General features: G+C 41.5%; 2 protein-coding genes across 4 annotated transcripts in view; one reads left to right on the plus strand and one right to left on the minus strand.

Annotated features, from left to right (window-relative positions):
• The window catches only part of LOC129812541 (ribosome quality control complex subunit NEMF-like), a 26,402-nt gene extending 14,746 nt beyond the window's left edge, over window positions 1-11,656 (plus strand). Inside the window, exons 18-32 of the mRNA XM_055864182.1 lie at window positions 196-308; window positions 407-464; window positions 564-622; window positions 744-864; window positions 955-1,216; window positions 4,674-4,713; window positions 6,431-6,486; window positions 6,582-6,732; window positions 6,909-6,986; window positions 7,202-7,393; window positions 8,884-8,922; window positions 9,069-9,175; window positions 9,391-9,434; window positions 10,408-10,487; window positions 11,282-11,656. Coding sequence (XP_055720157.1) covers window positions 196-308; window positions 407-464; window positions 564-622; window positions 744-864; window positions 955-1,216; window positions 4,674-4,713; window positions 6,431-6,486; window positions 6,582-6,732; window positions 6,909-6,986; window positions 7,202-7,393; window positions 8,884-8,922; window positions 9,069-9,175; window positions 9,391-9,434; window positions 10,408-10,487; window positions 11,282-11,359 — 1,478 coding nt within the window. The 3' untranslated portion in view covers window positions 11,360-11,656. The remainder of the gene's footprint in view (window positions 1-195; window positions 309-406; window positions 465-563; window positions 623-743; window positions 865-954; window positions 1,217-4,673; window positions 4,714-6,430; window positions 6,487-6,581; window positions 6,733-6,908; window positions 6,987-7,201; window positions 7,394-8,883; window positions 8,923-9,068; window positions 9,176-9,390; window positions 9,435-10,407; window positions 10,488-11,281) is intronic.
• Window positions 10,062-19,374, minus strand: part of LOC129812546 (kelch domain-containing protein 2-like) — a 19,219-nt gene continuing 9,906 nt past the window's right edge. For all 3 annotated transcript variants that reach the window (XM_055864198.1, XM_055864200.1, XM_055864199.1), the window contains 13 exons: window positions 17,984-18,226; window positions 17,596-17,675; window positions 15,855-15,972; window positions 14,070-14,182; window positions 13,769-13,850; window positions 13,424-13,507; window positions 13,236-13,316; window positions 13,042-13,100; window positions 12,787-12,896; window positions 12,624-12,696; window positions 12,430-12,517; window positions 12,247-12,299; window positions 10,062-12,089 (listed from right to left, as the gene is read on the minus strand). In XM_055864198.1, coding sequence (XP_055720173.1) covers window positions 11,966-12,089; window positions 12,247-12,299; window positions 12,430-12,517; window positions 12,624-12,696; window positions 12,787-12,896; window positions 13,042-13,100; window positions 13,236-13,316; window positions 13,424-13,507; window positions 13,769-13,850; window positions 14,070-14,182; window positions 15,855-15,972; window positions 17,596-17,675; window positions 17,984-18,226 — 1,308 coding nt within the window. In that variant the 3' untranslated portion in view covers window positions 10,062-11,965. The remainder of the gene's footprint in view (window positions 12,090-12,246; window positions 12,300-12,429; window positions 12,518-12,623; window positions 12,697-12,786; window positions 12,897-13,041; window positions 13,101-13,235; window positions 13,317-13,423; window positions 13,508-13,768; window positions 13,851-14,069; window positions 14,183-15,854; window positions 15,973-17,595; window positions 17,676-17,983; window positions 18,227-19,374) is intronic.

The following is a 19,374-nucleotide window of genomic DNA, read 5'->3' on the forward strand; positions in this document are numbered from 1 at the left end:
ATTGAATGAGTAGGTGTGTCCAAACTTTTGACTAGTACTGTATGTTCATGCAACTTAAAGTGAATAACCCATCTTAGCCCAAATTCTAGTTATAACTACCCGACTTGAATTCAAGCTTAAGTGTTGACAATCATCTGTGAACTCTCCATGTATTTTAATGGGGTGTATTGTGACACTTCTATCTCTTCCCTCTAGGTGTGCCCATTCCTCCACGCACCTTGACCGAGGCGGGCACCATGGCCGTGTGCTACAGTGCAGCCTGGGACGCCAAGGTCATCACCAGCGCATGGTGGGTGCACCACCACCAGGTGAGTTCTCCTGGGAGCCTGCTGCAGGATTGGATGGTTAGATCAGGGTATAGTCAGAGCTGCTCCAATTATAACTCTTCTCGTCTCTCTCTGTCTAGGTGACTAAGTCGGCCCCCACTGGAGAATACCTGACCACTGGAAGTTTCATGATCCGAGGTACGCCAACATCTTCCCAGTAGCCACCACATGGTGGTTATGTGTCAATTATGTCGTTTTGGATTATCGACAGCTAAAACCGCATTCCTATTTTCACAGGAAAGAAGAACTTTATGCCGCCCTCTTATTTAATGATGGGTTTCAGCTTTCTCTTCAAGGTAAAAGCTCATGTTTGAAACGTGTTTGCTCTGTCATAGTCTTAAAATATATCTGACTGCCTTTTGAGGAGTCAGTTGGTAAACTTTATCTTGGCTCAACAGTCCAGTCTTGTGTCCACAGGTAGATGAGCAGTGTGTATTCAGACACCGGGGTGAGAGGAAGGTCAAGACCATTGACGAGGACATTTCGGATGTGACGTCCAGCACAGCAGAGCTACTAGAGGATGGGGAGGAGCTTATAGGTACAGGACTTCAAGAGCCACAGACACACACACACCTGTATGTAAATCTACTGGTTGTTGCATTTATGTACCATACGTATGCTTTCCCAGGGGATGACAGTAGCAACGAGGGAGAGGGGGAAGACGGAGGAGGAGATGGAAAGAAGAATGGAGTGGAGGTAAAAGTAGAGAAAGCCACCGAAGGGGCAGAGGCTGAACATAAGGAGGATGGAGACGCTAAAGAACTGGACGACATGAAGGAGGAAGGAGAGGAGGATGAGGTGGAGGGGCTCAAGGTGAAGAGTGATGGGGAGAGTGCAGAGTTCAGTTTTCCAGACACCACCATCTCCCTGTCCCACTTGCAGTCCACCAGGTAATATTATGCTGCTGCTACTGTATGTCGCCATTGTATGTGTGCCGGTCATGTTAATATGTTATTCCACTGTATTTGAATACCAACTATTACCTTTTGAATTGAGTAAAGGCTAGTGTCTAGAGCAGTAGACCTAGGTCAAATATGTAGGTGAAATAGTTTAGAGATACAGTACCAGTCAAACATTTGGGGACACCTACTCATTCAAGGATTTTTCTTTATTTAGACTATTTTCTACATTGTATAATAATAGTGAAGACATCAACACTATGAAATAACACATATGGAATCATGTAGTAACCAAAAAAAGTGTTCAACAAATCAAAATATATTTAAGATTCTTCAAAGTACACACCCTTTGCCTTGATGACAGCGTTGCACACTCTTGCATTCTCTCAACCAGCTTCACCTGGAATGCTCTTTCCAACAGTCTTGAAGGAGTTCCCACATATGCTGAGCAGTTGTTGGCTGCTTTTCCTTCAATCTGCGGTCCCACTCCTCCTAAACCATCTCAATTGGGTTGAGGTCAGGTGATTGTGGAGGCCAGGTCATCTAATGCAGCACTCCATCACTCTCCTTCTTGGTCAAATAGCCCTTGCACAGCCTGGAGGTGTGTTTTCGGTTATTGTTCTGTTGAAAAACAAATTATAGTTCCACTATGCGCAAACCAGATGGGGATGGCGTATTTCTGGAGTAAGTGTGCCTTGAATTCTAAATAAATCACAGAGTCACCAGCAAAGCACCATCACACCTCCTCCATGCTTCACGGTGGGAACCACACATGCGGAGATCATCTGTTCACCTACTCAGCGTCTCACAAAGACACGGCAGTTGGCACCAAAAATCTCAAATTTGGACTCCTCAGACCAAAGGAGAGATTTCCACTGGTCTGATGTCCATTGCTCATGTTTCTTGACCCAAGCAAGTCTCTTCTTATTATTGGTGTCCTTTAGTAGTGGTTTCTTTGCAGCAATTCGACCATGAAGGCCTGATTCACACAGTCTCCTCTGAACAGTTGATGTTGAGATTTGTATGTTACTTGAACTCTGTGATGCATAAATTTGGTGCCGTTAACTCTAATGAACTTATCTGCAGCAGAGAGAACTCTGGGCCTTCCTTTCCTGTGGTGATCCCCATGAGAGTCAGTTTCATCAGAGCGCTTGATGGTTTTTAGGGCTGCACTTTAAAAGTTCTTGACTTTTTCCGCATTGACTGACCTTCATGTATTAAAGCCTAAACCCTTGTGAATGTCATCAGAGCGCGACGTACGTTTGTTGTTGTCGACCGCCGAAACTGAAACCTGTCGAACACTGACGCCTGAATTAAAGACCTTGGTTTAAAAGCTGACAAGTGTTTTTATATACTTTTATTTTGAATCCTGTGGCTCTGTTGGGCTAAATTGCTGTGAGCGCTGCTATCTGTCCTGGGATCTTAACAGATTCTGTATAGGGGGAGAGACGCGAAAGCCCAACTAGCCTAGCTGACTCGGTGGTCTCAAATGGAGGCCGCTATTGAATGTTTCCAATGTTGCAGGAGCTGCGTTTACTTTGCTTTGTTCCGGGACAATGTGGACCGCGTTGACTTTCAATGTAGCAACTGCTTGCTTGCGAAGGACTACAGAAGAGAAGTAGCTACACTTAGCAAGCAAGTAGCAAACCTACATAAGCTACTGGGGAACCCACGCCCACCTACTTTTTCCCACATGACACTGTCGTAGTCCATGTGGGGTCAAATGACATCAGGAGGGCTAGCTTCGAACGTTTGAAAAATTGATTTTAAAGAACTGATTTTAGTATTAAAAGACTCAAAAACTGCCAATAATTTCAGGTCCAGTACCATCGTTGGGCCGCGGGTGTGAAAGATTCAGCAGACTGCTGGCATTACACTAAAATACTACTGTAGCTCTGCTGTAGTCACTTTTATTGATAACTTTGACACCTTCTGGAAACAGAAGATACTCTACAGGAATGACTGAGTCCATCCAAATCATCTTGGCTCCTGAACTCTCTCCACGCATTTCAAGGCTGCGTTGAAACAATGACTGGTAAATTCTAAAAAAGGTCTTTCTCACATCGGCTACGGAAAGCGTGATCACACAGTCGTCCGGAACAGCTGATTCTCTCATGCATGCCTCGGTGTTGCTTGCCTCGAAGCGACTGCATGGCCAGGCACGACTACAGCACCATCAAGTTTACAGACGACACAACAGTGGTAGGCCTGATCACCGACAACGATTTAGCTCGTCTGGTAGGCTCATGTCACTGGGCAGCTCGTGGCTGTGCTTCCCTTTGTAGACTGTAATAGTTTGCAGGCCCTGCCACATCCGACGAGCGTCGGAGCCAGTGTAGTACGATTCAATCTTAGTCATGTATTGGCGCTTTGCCTGTTTGATGGTTCGTCGGAGAGCATAACAGGATTTCTTATAAGCTTCCGGGTTAGTCCCGCACCTTGAAAGCGGCAGCTCTACCCTTTAGCTCAGTGCGAATGTTGCCTGTAATCCATGGCTTCTGGTTGGGTTATTCCCACAGTTCCACTGTGGGAACGACGTCCTCGATGCACTTATTGATAAAGCCAGTGACTGATGTGGTGTACTCCTCAATGCCATCGGAAGAATCCCGGAACATATTCCAGTCCTGTGCTAGCAAAACAGTCCTGTACTTTAGACCGAGTCACTGGTGCTTCCTGCTTAAATTTTTACTTGTAAGCAGGAATCAGGAGGATATAATTAGGAACAGATTTGCTAAATAGAGGGCGAGGGAGAGCTTTGTACGCATCTCTGTGTGTGGAGTAAAGGTTACCTATAATTTTTTTTCCCTCTGGTTGCACATTTAACATGCTGATAGAAATTAGGTAAAACTGATTTAAGTTTCCCTGCATTGAAGTCCTCGGCCACTAGGAGCGCCGCCTCTGGGTTAGATTTCGTGCACCAGCTGTTTTTTTACAAATATACACATACCCCCCCCCCCCCGTCTTACCGGAGTGTGTTGTTCTATCTAGCCGCCACAATTCGGTGAAACGTAAGATATTACAATTTTTGATGTCCTGTTGGTAGGATATTCGTGACCGTACCTCATCTAATTTATTGTCCAATGATTGTACGTTGGCAAGTAATATTGATAGTAAGGGCAGATTTCCCAAACGCCATCAGCGGATCCTTACGAGGCAACCCGCCCTGTGTCCTCTATACCTGCGTCTCTTTCTCTTGCCAATGACAGAGATTTGGGACTTGTTGGGTGTCTGAAGTACATCATCATCCTCCTTGTTGAAGAAAAAATATTTGTCTAATACGAGGTGAGTGATCGCTGTCCTGATATCCAGCAGCTCTTTTTTTGACGTAAGATACGATGGCAGAATAAAGTGCAGCTCAAGTATTTGACATGTCTATTTGACCCAGGTCTGTTCAGTGTCCGAAAGTGCAACAGTCATCAGAAAGGTTTCTGTTTGTTTCTCTCTCCAGGGAAACACAAAGTGCTGGTTTCAAAAAGGTGTCCATTCAGGTAAAGCCATTGTGATCGGTGAACTTCTGACTGCTTGCATTAATCTGGTTTCATTATGCAATAAAATAATTGATGTTTTATAGTATACGTTTTTATTTTGTAAACGTAATATACAGTTGAAGTCGGAAGTTTACATACACTTAGGTTGGAGTCATTAAAACTCCTTTTTCAACTACTCCACAAATTTCTTGTTAACAAACTATAGTTTTGGCAAGTCGGTTAGGACATCTACTTTGTGCATGACACAAGTAAGCTTATTTCACTGTATCACAATTCCAGTGGGTCAGAAGTTTACATACACTAAGTTGACTGTGGCTTTAAACAGCTTGAAAAATTCCAGAAAACGATGTCATGGATTTATAAGCTTCTGATTGACTCAAATTATGTAAATTAGCCTATTTGAGGTGTAGATGTATTTCAAGGCCTACCTTCAAACTCCGTGCCTCTTTGCTTGACATTATGGGAAAATCAAAAGAAATCAGTCAAGACCTCATAAAATAAATTGTAGACCTCTACCAGGTCTGGTTCATCCTTGAGAGCAATTTCCAAACGCCTGAAGGTACCACGTTCATCTGTACAAACAATAAACACCATGGGACCACACAGCCGTCATACCGCTCAGGAAGGAGATGCGTTCTGTCTCCTAGAGCTGAACATACTTTGGTGTGAAAAGTGCAAATCAATCCCAGAACAACAGCAAAGGAACTTGTGAAGATGCTGGAGGAAACGGATACAAAAGTATCTATATCAACAGTAAAACAAGTCCTATATCGACATAACCTGAAAGGCCGCTCAGCAAGGAAGAAGCCACTGCTCCAAACCCGCCATAAAAAAGACTACGGTTTGGAACTGCACATGGAGACAAAGATCGTACTTTTTGGAGAAATGTCCTCTGGTCTGATGAAACAAAAATAGAACTCTTTGTCATAAGGACCATCGTTATGTTTGGAGGAAAAAGGGGGAGGCTTGCAAGCCGAAGAACACCATCCCAACCGTGGAACACGGGGGTTGGCAGCATCATGTTGTGGGGGTGCTTTGCTGCAGGAGGGACTGGTGCACTTCACAAAATAGATGGCATCATGAGGACGGAAAATTATGTCGATATATTGAAACAACATCTCAAGACATCAGTCGGGAAGTTAAAACTTGGTTGCAAATGGGTCTTCCAAATGGACAATGACCCCAAGCATACTTCCAATGTTGTGGCAAAATGGCTTAAGGACAACAAAGTCAAGGTGTTGGAGTAGCCATCACAAAGCCCTGACGTCAACCCTAAAGAAAATGGGTGGGCAGAATTTAAAAAGTGTTTGCGAGCGAGGAGGCCTACAAACCTGACTCAGTTACACCAGCTTTGTCAGGAGGAATGGGCCAAAATTCACCCAACTTATTGTGGGAAGCTTGTAGAAGGCTACCCGACACGTTTGATCCAAGTTAAACAATTTAAAGGCAATGCTACCAAATACTAATTGAGTGTATGTAAACTTTTGACCCACTGGGAATGTGATGAAAGAAATAAAAGCTGAAATAAATAATTCTCTCTACTATTATTCTTACGTTTCACATTTCTTAAAATAAAGTGGTGATCCTAACTGACCTAAAACGGGGAATTTTTACCAGGATTATATGTCAGGAATTGTGAAACTAAGTTTAAATGTATTTGGCTAAGGTGTATGTAAACTTCTGACTTCAACTGTATGTACAATTTATTCTTCATTAGGTTGATGTGGAGGCGCAAAAGGAGGGGGGGAAACACATTACAGCGAAGCAAAGAAGGTAAGCTAAATACATAGCAATGTAACCTTCCCTCGTGTCTAACATTAATGCATGAATGCAATGGTTTTGTTTTGCTGCTTTCTTCTTGTCCAAAGGGAGGAGAAGAAGGGGAAACAGGATCTTTCTGAAACTCAGGAAGAAGAGGGAAAGATCGAGGAGACGCATGGTGCCTCCGCAGCCAATCAGAAAACCAAGAGCGAAGGAGGGGGAGGAGCCTCTCAGCAACCTCTTAAGAGACATCAAAAGGTGAGACATTTTCAAAGTTTTGAATTAACTAAATTAGTTGTAGTCCAATTGGACTGGAGATTGGATCTAGTGCAGGCTAAGGTTATTGTCAGCTTCCCTGTCTTCGTGGTGGCATTAGTTAGAATAAACTGCCATTGAAAGTCAAGCTTTTCATCTATGCTGTTGTTGAAATCCAGAACAAGCTGAAGAAAATAAAAGAGAAGTACAAAGACCAAGACGAAGAGGATCGGGAGCTGATGATGAAATTGTTGGGGGTGAGGAGTATGATGTTGAACTTTCCCTCATACTGTTGAAATGTCTGGATTATAAACTGGAACACAAGAGCATATCTGTATACCAAAGAATTTATAAAAACACATTGAATGAAAGGGAGTTTTTTTATGGCTGGTAACTGGTTACCAATAAATGTTTCCAATAAAGCAGTACAGTACAGGAATTTATTGAAATCCCAAACCTTTTCCGTCTGCAGTCTGCTGGCTCCACTAAGGAAGAGAAGCCTAAGAAGGGCAAGAAGGGGAAGGGTAAAGACGAGGTGTTGAGAAAAGCACCTCAGAAGCAAGCCCAGAGACCTCGTCCTCAGGAGGTCATCTTAAAGAAACCAGAAGGGGAAGTGGAGGATCTGGCTGGGGAGGAGGGAGCAGCACCTGAACAGGATGACAAGGTAAAAAAAACAAGTCAAACTGCTCCATGTCTGTTCAGTGTCCGAAAGTGCAACAATCATCAGAAAGGTTTTTGTTTTTCTCTCTCCAGGGAACACGCAAATGCTCTTAAAATGAATGATTCCTTCCTCAAAGTAATCAATAGGCAGGTTTCCATTGACCTGAGGTTTATTAGACAAAAATAATGTCCCCCAATTTTTTTTTTTTTTTTTTTTAACCTTTATTTAACTAGCCAAGTCAGTTTAGAACACATTCTTATTTTCAGTGACGGCTTAGGAACAGTGGGTTAACTGCCTTGTTCAGGGGCAGAACGACAGAGTTTTACCTTGTCAGCTCGGTCATTCTATCTTGCAACCTTTCGGTTACTAGTCCAACACTCTAACCACTAGGCTACCTGCTGCCCCAATAGTATAATATAAATAGTACAAAAGTATAATAGAAATGTTCTAAAGATCAATACTGAAAAAAATATTTAAACGCACAACACGCAACGATTTTACTGAGTTACAGTTCATAGAAGGATAAATGCTCACTAACAGGGATATAAACAAATTTGTGAGAAATAATATTTTTGTGTTTATGGAATATTTCCGCTCATGGGACCAACACTTCATGTTTATCTTTTTTTCATTTTTACCTGTTCGACGGGTGGATTTTGCTTTTGTCAAACTCTTTTATTGCAACAAATGATGATGGAAACAGTGTTTTTTGAATAATGATGATTGTTAAATAATTTTTGAAGGTACGCATGGCACGTGATATCACGCAATTACAAAGCTTCACTCCACATTTAATTCTAAATGCCTACTGCTTTCTAAATCTACATTTCTCCACAAATTTAAGGACAAAGATTGTCTTGACATTCAAGAATGCTTAAATTACTTCGCCTTGCTTTTCTGGTTGGCTGGATGCAAGTTTCACCATCCAATTATTTCAGATATACAGGAGTGCAAGTTTCACCATGGCACGGTGTGTGGTGTTATGATGGCACATGAGAAATATTAGTAAATTCTTGCATTTTATCCATGCTGGCTTTTGCGGACTGTAAAGCATACAGGCTGCCTAAATGTATCATGGAAACACTTTATTTCTATTCGACACTAGGTTTTTGTGAAAAAGTGCTTTCTTTTTTGTTGTAACGTCATTATGTCCAGCTGTTTTTGTCAACACAAGACTGTTAAGACTGGAAAGTCTTAAAGGCAATTGTCACATCTATTTTCCATGCAAACTGGCTAAATGTCGAGAAAAAAAATCACTGGACAAGTTAATGGAAACGTAGCAACTGATCTAACATGACATAATTGGTGAAAGCAATGCCATGGAAAACTGGCACCAATCATCAATCCATTTGTCAGATCAGTGATTACTTTAAGGAAGGAAGAATGCATCTTAAGAGTATTTGAATAGGGCCTCTGAATCCATGTTTGCTTGATCTAAGAACTGAAACAAAGGTGATTGAAGAAAAAGGGAGACTATTTTCTTTCTGTTGCAGGAAGGAGATGAACAGGACCAAGACAACCCTGGAGCAGAGGTGGGTTCTTCGAGATTACTGTATTACTGTTCAAACCTGGCTAGGTATAAATATATTTTAATTTTGAAAAAAGGGGATAAAATAATGAAATCCTTTGTTGCAGTGCCAACATCCTTGTCTTATTGTCTCTCCATTGACTTCCCTAGGAAGCAGAGAAACTGCTGAATTCTCTGACGGGCCAACCCCACCCAGAGGATGTGTTGCTGTTCGCTGTGCCAGTCTGTGCCCCCTACACTGCCCTCTCCAACTACAAGTAATGACAACATATCTACCTAGTTGTATAATATCTATGTAACGTTACCATTGAAATACCAAATCCTCCTACCATTCCATCGAAGCCAACCTAACACCAATGTTGATTAATCCATTTACCCAAATAAGGATATACTTATTCTGCTTCCATTTGCCTTAGGAAATGGGACCTGGCTATGTTTTAAAAGTTAGCTAAACAACAGTGTTTCCCAATAGGCACAAGGTGAAGTTGACACCAGGGACCCAGAAGAAAGGAAAAGGTAATATCAGAGCAATTAACGTCTTATAAATGATAAGAGGGCGTCTGCTAGTGCTGAGCGATTAACCAAAACTTATTTTTTTAAACAACTAATTCGTCCGACGTCGTTTCAATTTATTTGAATTCGATTTCGTTCGTTTTTTCCCCTGTGAGCTCAATCCGCACATTGCTGTTTCTCTAGAAATAAATCAGATCCAACCTGAACTGTGTGAGGGAGTTGTAGTTTCCAACTAGGTCAGAATTCTACATAGTTTAAGTGCATAAAACGTAGTAATTAACTCCTATGACCACAATCAATTGCGCATCTACTGGTTGGTTTGGTTGGTTTCTTTTATGCCTGCTTTGAAGAGGCAGAAGAATGCACAATCTTGAGGGGATATAGAGAGCAGCTGTTGCTTCACGAGGTGTTTCTACCTGAAAATACATGATTTAAGTGATTGTTGGTATTCAGCAGTCATAAAAGTATGCCTTATTTACTTTGAAAAACGACAAAATTGTGATTGTATTATGCAGCAGCTCTATAGGGATGATGATGACTTGGAATTAAATAAAAAGTAATACACAACTGAAGTATTTTATTAAAGTGAATAAATGATGGTCCATAAGTGAAGCAGTAATGAGCAGTCAATACCTTCATGGGACTTTTATTAATTGTTTCAGTGTTCAAAACAGATCTGTATGATTCTTTTTATAAACCAAAACAACCTCAAAAAGCACTAATCGCTCAGCACTTGCGTCTTTTAAGGTCCTTACTACTGAATAGTGTCTGTTCCAGGTGCATAGGAGTCAATAAGAATACTGGAAGAGGTAGAGACCCGCACAGTAACAAAAAAAGGAATAAATCCAAAACTGAGGCTTAAATGGATTTGTTACTTTTTTTGACAGTGTGCAGGTCTCCATCTCTTATCTAGTATTATAAATGATATGGCTGGATCCTAGGAAATTCTGTATCTATCTATATTTTGTCCTCCCAGCTGCCCGCACTGCAGTATTCAGCTTCATGAAGGCCAGGGAGGCTTCGACCAGAGAGAAGGACCTGTTTCGCAGTGTCAAGGTAAGGCGGATCCACATACCTGTATCTTGTTCATTAGGGTGCACCGTAGGAAAACAAGTTATTTTTATTGGACAGAGTTCAGATAGTACCTCACCCATTTTGAGACTACTGAACGGCACGTAAGCCTAGTGTTTGACCAGTAACCAAAAGGTTGCTGGTTCGAACTCACGAGCCAACTAGGTCAGTGTGCCCTTGAGTTATTTCTATAACATTCTATAACACATCTTTTGTGATTTCACATTTTTGAGAAACCCCAAACAGCTAATCACTTCCGAAAAATATGAACACAGGCTCCAAATACGTCCTTTTAGAAACAGCAAAGCGATGCAGGTCTTTAGATGTTGGAATGACACATGAAATTGTGTCATTCCAAACTTTATCCACAACATCTGAGTAAATGAGGAATACAAAGTATATTTACAGACAGTTGTAGAATCTATGCCAAGGGGCATAGAAGCGGCTCGTGGTGGCCAACGCCCTATGATGACTAAGTTGGTGATTCCTTTACTTTGGCATTTAACTAGCAGCAGGCTACACAGAATTGAACAGCTGGACAGGGAAATTTAGAGTCGCCAAAAGGGAATATAACATTGCGTACAACATCTTAAGACTTGCATCACTATACTGAGAGCTTTGCCATTTCTAAACGGATGTTTTTGGAGCGTCCAAATACTACAAGTGATTTTGCTGAAAGATGTCTAACCTGCCATTTACACATATATATAATCAATTTGACATTCTGGAATATGTAAGCACCTTAGCACAAAACAACAACCATCCTTTTCTCATTTCAGGATACAGATTTATCAAGAAACATCCCAGGCAAAGTTAAAGTATCAGCACCTAACCTAATGGCAGCCAAGAAGAAATAGACCTATACAATTTAGTCGACATGGGCTTTCTTCACAAAACAATGAGTTAACCCCACCCTTAATAGGACTTGGATGACAGGAAAAGCTTGTGCACCGACGCATTCATTTTCCTGGACGAGATGACGGAGGGGGAAAGCAATGCAAAATCTCAGAACAAAATCTGACATTTATTTTTTCTTGATTCAAAATTAAGGTTTTTATAATGAAACTTGTGCAAATAATACAAAATGAGTAACTTTTTGTGGTAACTTCAGTGCAACTGGTATTATTACCTGATTAAAAACAGACAAAATACTACACGAGCCTCTTCTGACTAACATGGTCAAAGGAATAACACCTTTCCAGCAGGACTGAACATGGTACTTTCACTTTAAAAAAATATACATGTTCGAACACTGGCATGACAAATTCACACGTAAGGATAATGAATGTTGCCATGCTTGCTGATTGGCCAAACCCACTCCCATCAAAAGCCTACGTTTTTTTTCACTAAATTAATTCCACTCGTGACAAGATGGGTTGAGCCATCCTCTTTGTTCAGCTAGCACCAAGGCCATGGCTGTCCACACACACCCCGGCATCCCATAGAATGTGGTGGTATATGCCTCATGACCCCAGTGCGTTGATGCCTCCCATCCTCTGTTTGAGACTGTGTAGCAAGTGTTTAGGCAGGCAGTTCCATGACGCAGCCAGTAACTCTCTGTGCTGCAATGCTGCTTCCATACAGAACCTAGAGAGGGGGGGACAATCAGGCACCACTTAAGCAAGTTTTTCATTGACTAGGATATGTATCAGAGCTGATGTGTTCAGAAGAAAACAGACTGACTAACTCCCAGTAGTTAGGGCCATGTTTTTGTGTCTGGGTTCAGGGTTGTTTCTCTACTCACCAGACAAGTGACTTGGGTTGAACCGTGAACACCAGCAACTCTTTGCTGTGAGCCTGTGAAAGGCAATTGACATACCTTTATTCAAACCATACTTTGTAGTAAACCTGGTTATCAATCAGTTTGTAGTTCTAATTTGTGACACTTGGGCCAGACACCAAGAAGGTGTGGTCTCACTGTACTCACTGCTCGCTGATGGGACAGCAGGTTATTGGCACAACCGCCAAACACAAACACCTCCCCATCAGAACCGGAACAGGCCGTGTGCCAGAGCCTGACACAAAAAAAGAGGAAAATCACTATTGACTCACATGACTAAGGACACACACACAAGCAAGCTCCTATTCATTACCACTAATTGGTTTCTCTTGGGATATTACCTGGGGCTCTGTGTATGATTGTGCTTGTACTGCTGCCACTCGTTCTTGCTGATGCAGTACAGCCAAGCGTCACCTGTATATATTACAAATGGATGGAGGAATAAAAACATTTGGTCATGCCATGGACTCAAGGAAAATGGACAAGGAAGTATTCTTCACTCACTCAGTGTCTCTCTATATGTTGTGAAGCCTCCGAACAGGAAGATGTGATCAGGTGACACGGGGGTGAGGGAGTGCCATGAGCGTCCCACAGGACCCTGCTGAGGAACACTCCTGTAGAGGAGATATAGGACCGGGGTAAAGGGTTTGTCCCATAAAGGTGAACAGAGGTACATCCATGGGTTAGAGCACATCATCCTCCCATTTAAAAAAAGGATTTTAATGCTAAGACATTTTGGATGAGGACCCCATCTCATACATTTCATGCCACTCCCAGGAATCCATGTTGATGTAGTACAAGTCGTTCAGGCGGTAATCCTGTTGTAAAAGAGACAAAGCATCAAACATTTAGAAAACAAGATCCTTTATGTAATAAGTCAACATCTGTATCTACAGGCCAGTGATACCATTTCACATTTGACAGTAATCTCTTTTCAGAACATTCCTACTTACCCTGTAACGCCCCCCAAACACATAGCCTCGGTTGCCCACCTTGGCACAGGCATGTGCTGCCCGGGGAGATGGGGCATTACCCTTCAATAAAAAGGGGAGATGGAGAGGTGAGACTGGAGCTCCCATTGAAACGGATGTGCAAAATGGCTTCCAACACAGAAAGCTGTGATTTAAGGGAATGCTGTTACCTTGGTGACTGGCTGGCTCCAGGTGGACATCTCCAGGTCCAGGATGTGAATGTGGTTGTTCCAGCCCCGCCCCAGATTATCTCCCTGTTACACCACACAGAGAAGGGGTTGTTTTCATTAGGGCATGCAAACATTTAACTACGGAACAAAAATGTGCATTTCTTATTGGTTGTCCATCCCCGTTTCAGTAAAAAAAATATGTTTGGTGCCTAATTAACACGACCAAGAACTTTACTATCATTGACAACTCCCTTTGCTGCAGAAAGATACACTTAACAGACCATTTTCATACTGATGTTAAAAGCAGCTGAAGGTTTCAAGGGTTGTGCAATTAATTGACCATACCACGAATGAAGTTTCATCGTATTCAAATGTCCCTCTGTGAGCTCCTTGTGCCATATATCCATAGCCCCCGAAGAATACTAGCCTGTGAATAGCCAGCAGTTAATGGAGAAATGGTTTGAAGTGACAAATGCATCAAAGGTATTGGGAAGTTCAGAAGATCATCAGTCAATTTTGTATGATCTTCTGTGTAGAATTTCTCTTGCGACCCCATAGCTTGGTAAACGCTGCTTTAGGGGTAATGAGATGGAGCAACTATAAGACCTATTATATAAATACACTGCCTGCCAATAGACCAACTCACCTATTCTTGTGAACCCAGCAGCCCAGTTTGTCCTTGCAGGACGGGGCCAGGCCCTTAAGATCCTTCATCTCCTCCCAGCAGAGGAGAGGTGTTCGGAGAGGGAGCCGAAAGACCTGAAGGGCAGACGGTATAAATGGAATAAGACTAGTCTCTTGTAACTAACATTAACATTTTAAAGGCCCAGTGCAGTCAAAATTCTGTTCTCCAGTGTTTTGTGTCATTGCACAACAAATGTAGCGATTAAAAGTTAAATGGGCTTTCATCACAAAATGTTTTTTTGCAGGTGCCCACTGGCATTGCTCTCCAGACAACAGCTTTATCAGCACACTGTTGGCTTGAGCGAAAATATTGCCTACATGATGAGATTATTATTAAGGACAAAATATCGAGATTTTTGTATTTGTCAAATGGCAGCCAAGCATCGATTTAAGATGTCACCAGAATAAGAACCTCTATTTATTGGAAAGGAGCATCAAGCTCATCACCTTGCACTTTCACCACTCTGAAGTTCATCTGTAGCCTAATAAACTGCATGCTTTCCTGACGAGTTGTAGTGGGAGGACATGTCATCACGTGACTCCAAGTTCACTTTGATATGTTATATCAATACTTACGCATTTCCACCGACATTTCTTGCAAAATACATTTTACAAACAAAAATATCCTACCTAGCGCATTTAGTTGTCGACATTTGGGAAGAAAATGTTTGTTTCCATTATGCTGGTCATTACATGTTTTACTTCATTACTTTACTCTGTTGGCCGGAAACCTGGTGACTGTAAAAAAAGTGTTATAGTGGAAAATACAATCTACATAGGGCCATCTAATCAGCCTGTTTGCATGGGCAGGAGTTTTGGCTTTCCTGGTGATATCACTAGGCCATAAATTGATTAATAACAAAGATCTCCAAACCTGTATCCCAATAACAGCTAGTATTAAGTTTTCCCCTCCACACAGCCACAGTCCTTGCAAAATTCTTGCTTGAGAAATATTTTTTTTGCAATCAAGCGATTGTCAGTTTTAATGAAAAAATTACAGTAAGGTACTTAGTTACCCAGAAATTATTTGACATCGATATAAATATGGCTGCATTGGGCCTTTAAGTCTGTTGGCAAACAGGCTTCTGAGGTGAGATAAGGATAAATGCATAAATCCTGCCATGGTGCTTAAAGGAGCAATCAGCAGTTGCTACATCCATTTGTGGACTTAATAAATTAATGATATGTACCCCATTGATTCTTTCAGAACTTATGAATTTAGTTCAACTCTCGTACCCCATCAGAAACCAAAATAAAAGCTTGTTGTAAACAAACACTATATAGCATCAAACCAGGGTTAAAACTATCATTTTGATATCATGGATGGTCAGTCCTTGCATTCATAGCTCTCTCTATGAATTTGAGAGTGCTTACATTTTCAGACCCATCCCTCAGCTGTTCACCAAATCAGGGTTGGGGAGCCGCTTTGTTATTGTTTCTACTGGGATTGTTGCTTTAAAGTGGGGGCAGGGATTTTAAATGGAAAATTCTGTAATTCTCTAATCATCACTGCTTACATGTGAAATAGTTGCATCGAAAGATACCTCCATGTTGGTAGCATGCAGCACAAAATATTTCCAGTTTCTGGAAAGGTGGGGGCTGGGAACGGCTTTGGCAGAAAGGGAGGGGTGTAGACTTCAAATCCTTTGCCCTTAGAATACTACTGCAAATACAGCAGTTGGCCAGCGTGCATGAGAAATTTGGTTCTGTGTGCCGAAATTATACAAGACAACACGCACACACACACCCGGTTAGTGTTTCCTCTGGCATGGTGGCCTCCAAACAGATAGAGGACGCCGTCCACACACACTCCACAGCTGCCAGACATGGCGGCATGAAGGTTACCCCCCGCCATCTGCTTCTTCCTGCAAATAGACAGTAGATACAGTGCCTTCAAAGTATTCACACCCCTTGACTTTTACCACATTTTGTTGTGTTGTAGCCTGAATTTAAAATGGATTACATTTAGTTTTTGTGGCATTGGCCTACACACAATACCCCATAATGTCAAAGTGGAATGTTTTTCAAAAAAAATTACATTCATTTAAAAAAAATTAAGCTGAATTGCCTTGAGTCAATAAGTAGTCAACTTGTTTGTTATTGCAAGCCTAAATAAGTTCAGGAGTAAAAATGTGCTTAACAAGTCATAAGTTGCATGGACACTGTGTACAATAATAGTGTTTAACATTATTTTTTTTAATGACTACCTCATTGCTACCCCACACATACAATTATCTGTAAGGTCCCTCAGTTGAGCAGTACATTTCAAACACAAAAGACCTGGGAGGTTTTCCAATGCCTCACAAAGACGGCAACCTATAGGTAGATGGGTAAAAAAATAACAGATATTGAATATCCCTTTGACCATGGTGAAGTTATTAATTACACTTTTGATGGTGTATCAATACACCCAGTCACTACAAAGATACATGCGTCCTTCCTGCCGGAGACGAAGGAAACTGTAGGGATTTCACTATGAGGTCAATGGTGACTTCAATAGCTGTGATAGGAGAAAACGGAGGATGGATCAACAACATTGTAGCTACTCCACAATACTATAACCTAATTGACTGAGTGAAAAGGAGGAAGCCTGTACAGAATATAAATATTCCAAAAATATGCATCATGTTTGCAATAAGGTACTAAAGTAAAACAGACCAAAATGAAATGAAAGTTCTGAATACAAAGATATGTTTGTGGCAAATCCTACACAACATCACTGAGTACCACGCTTCATTTTCAAGCGTGGTGGTGGCTGCATAATGTTATGGGTATGCTTGTCATCGGCAAGGATTCCAGAATTTAAGATAAAAATAAACAGAATAGCATAGGCAAAATCCTTGAGGAAAGCCTGGTTCAGTTTGTCTTCCAACCGATACTGGGAGACAAATTCACCTTTCAGCAGGACTATACCCTAAAACACAAGGCCAAATATTCTCTGGAGTCACTTACCAAGACGACATTGAATGTTCCTGAGTGGCTTAGTTATAGCTTTGATTTAAAATTGTCTGGGAAATCTATGGCAAGACTTAAATGGCTGTCTAGTAATGATCAACAACCAACTTCACAGAGCTTGAAGAATTTGTTGAATAATAGTTGGCAAATATTGTACAATCCAGGTGTGCAAAGCTCTTAAGACTTACCCAGAAAGACTCATAGCTGTAGTCGCTGTCAAAGGTGATTCTAACATGCATTGACTCAGGGGTGTGAATACTTATATAAATTTGCTAAAGTTTCTAAAAACGTGTTCGCTTTGTCATTATTGGGTATTGAGTTTTAGTCGAATCCGTTGTATTGTATTTGTATTCAGGCTGTAACAACAAAATGTTGAATAAGTCAAGTGATATGAATACTTTCTGAAGGCCCTGTATAAGGTCTGGTCAAAAGTTGTGCACTATATAGGGAATAGGGTGCCATTTGATTTGTGACAACCTAGATTTCACAGCTAGACACAACTACAAACAAAATTAAGTTAAAATCCTTATTACCATTGTTCTGTCTCCATGTTGTATATCCAGATTTCATTCTTTGGCAAGTATAAGTCAATGAAGCCAGTGGTCTGGGAATTCTAGTTAGAAGACAAACAAGAGGGAAGTCAATGGAATCTTGACACTGTTTTAGTCCACTTGACCCATGTCACACTTTCCCTGGTAATAGATAACACAGTAAAACTCCAGACAAAATGTTTAGGAAGGTCAAAGTTGATGCCAAATCTCCCAGTAAAAATTATGGTTAAAGACTGATTGGAATGGTATAGTTCAGAATTCTATTATTTAGATACACTATAAACTAACATCTAAACAAAGGTCTTAATAAATATTACTGTTCATCTGACAGCAAATTCCAAATGTCTGTCTGTCAGTCATACTTGCTTACCTTATATCCTCCCCAAACATACATGCAGTGGCCATCCACCACTGCTATGTGGCCACTGCGCTCAGCTGGCTGGTCCAACTCAAAGGGCTCTTCAGTGTCCAGAAGAACTGCATCCTCATCGAGTTCATCAGCCTCATCCCCCACCCAGTCAAATTCTCTCTCCTCTTCATCTCTCTCGGACTCCTCGTCTTCCTCCTCAACAGGCAAGCGGTCAGCATTGTCCTCCATTTCTGCCATGATCACCTGGATGGGAGAAGAGGGCTACATAGTTTTGCATGCACAAGGATTTTGAGGGTTATTGGAGCGATAGACATTTACTGTAGTTAAGAATTCCCATCCCCAACATGGGGCTATAAGCAGCTAGCTCAACTACACACACCAGTTTATTAGGTACACTCATCTACACTGAACAAAAATATGAACACGTTAGGGGTTGGTTTCATGAGCTGAAATACGACATCCCAGAAATGTCCCATATGCACAAAAAGCGTATTTCCCTCAAATTGTGTGCACAAATGTGTTTACATCCCTGTTAGTGAGCATTTCTCCTTTGCCAAGATAATCCATCCACCTGATAGGGATGGCATATCAAGAAGCTGATTAAAACAGCAAGATCATTACACAAGTGCACCATTTCTCAATCGTTACATTAATTTCACTCAAACTTTGGTTTAGAGAATTTGGCAATACATCCAACCGGCCTCACAACCGCAGACCACGTGTATGGAATTGTGTGGGCGAGTGGTTTGCTGATGTAAATGTTGTGAACAGTGTGCCTCATAGTGGTGGTGGGGTTATGGTATGGGAAGGCATAAGCTACGGACTATGAACACAATTCGCTTTTTATCTATGTCAATTTGAATGCACAGAGATAACGTGACAAGATTCTGAGGCCCATTGTCGTGCCATTCATTCGCCTCCATCACCTAATTTTTTCAGCATGATATCGCAAGGATCTGTACACAATTCCTGGAAGCTGAAAATGTCCCAATGCTTCCACAGCCTGCATACTCAGACCTGTCCCCCAATGAGCATGTTTGGAATGCTCTGGATAGACATGTCCGACAGCGTGTTTCAATTCCTGCCAATATCCAGCAACTTCGCACAGCCATTGAGGAGTGGGACAACATTCCACAGGCCACAATCAACAGCCTGATCAACTCTATGCAAAGGAGATGTGTGTCGAGCTGAATGAGACCCCCATAGTCAGTATCACACCAGATACTGACTTTTTTTCTGGTATCTGTGACCAACAGATGCATATTTGTATTGCCAGTCATGTGAAATCCATAGATAGGGCCTAATTAATTGATTTCAATTGACTGAATTCCTTATATGAACTAACTCAGTAAAATCTATGAAATTGTTGCATGTTACATTTATTTTTGTTC

This window comes from Salvelinus fontinalis, chromosome 16, assembly GCF_029448725.1.
Source record: "Salvelinus fontinalis isolate EN_2023a chromosome 16, ASM2944872v1, whole genome shotgun sequence".
In the NCBI taxonomy this organism is placed as follows: Eukaryota; Metazoa; Chordata; class Actinopteri; order Salmoniformes; family Salmonidae; genus Salvelinus; species Salvelinus fontinalis.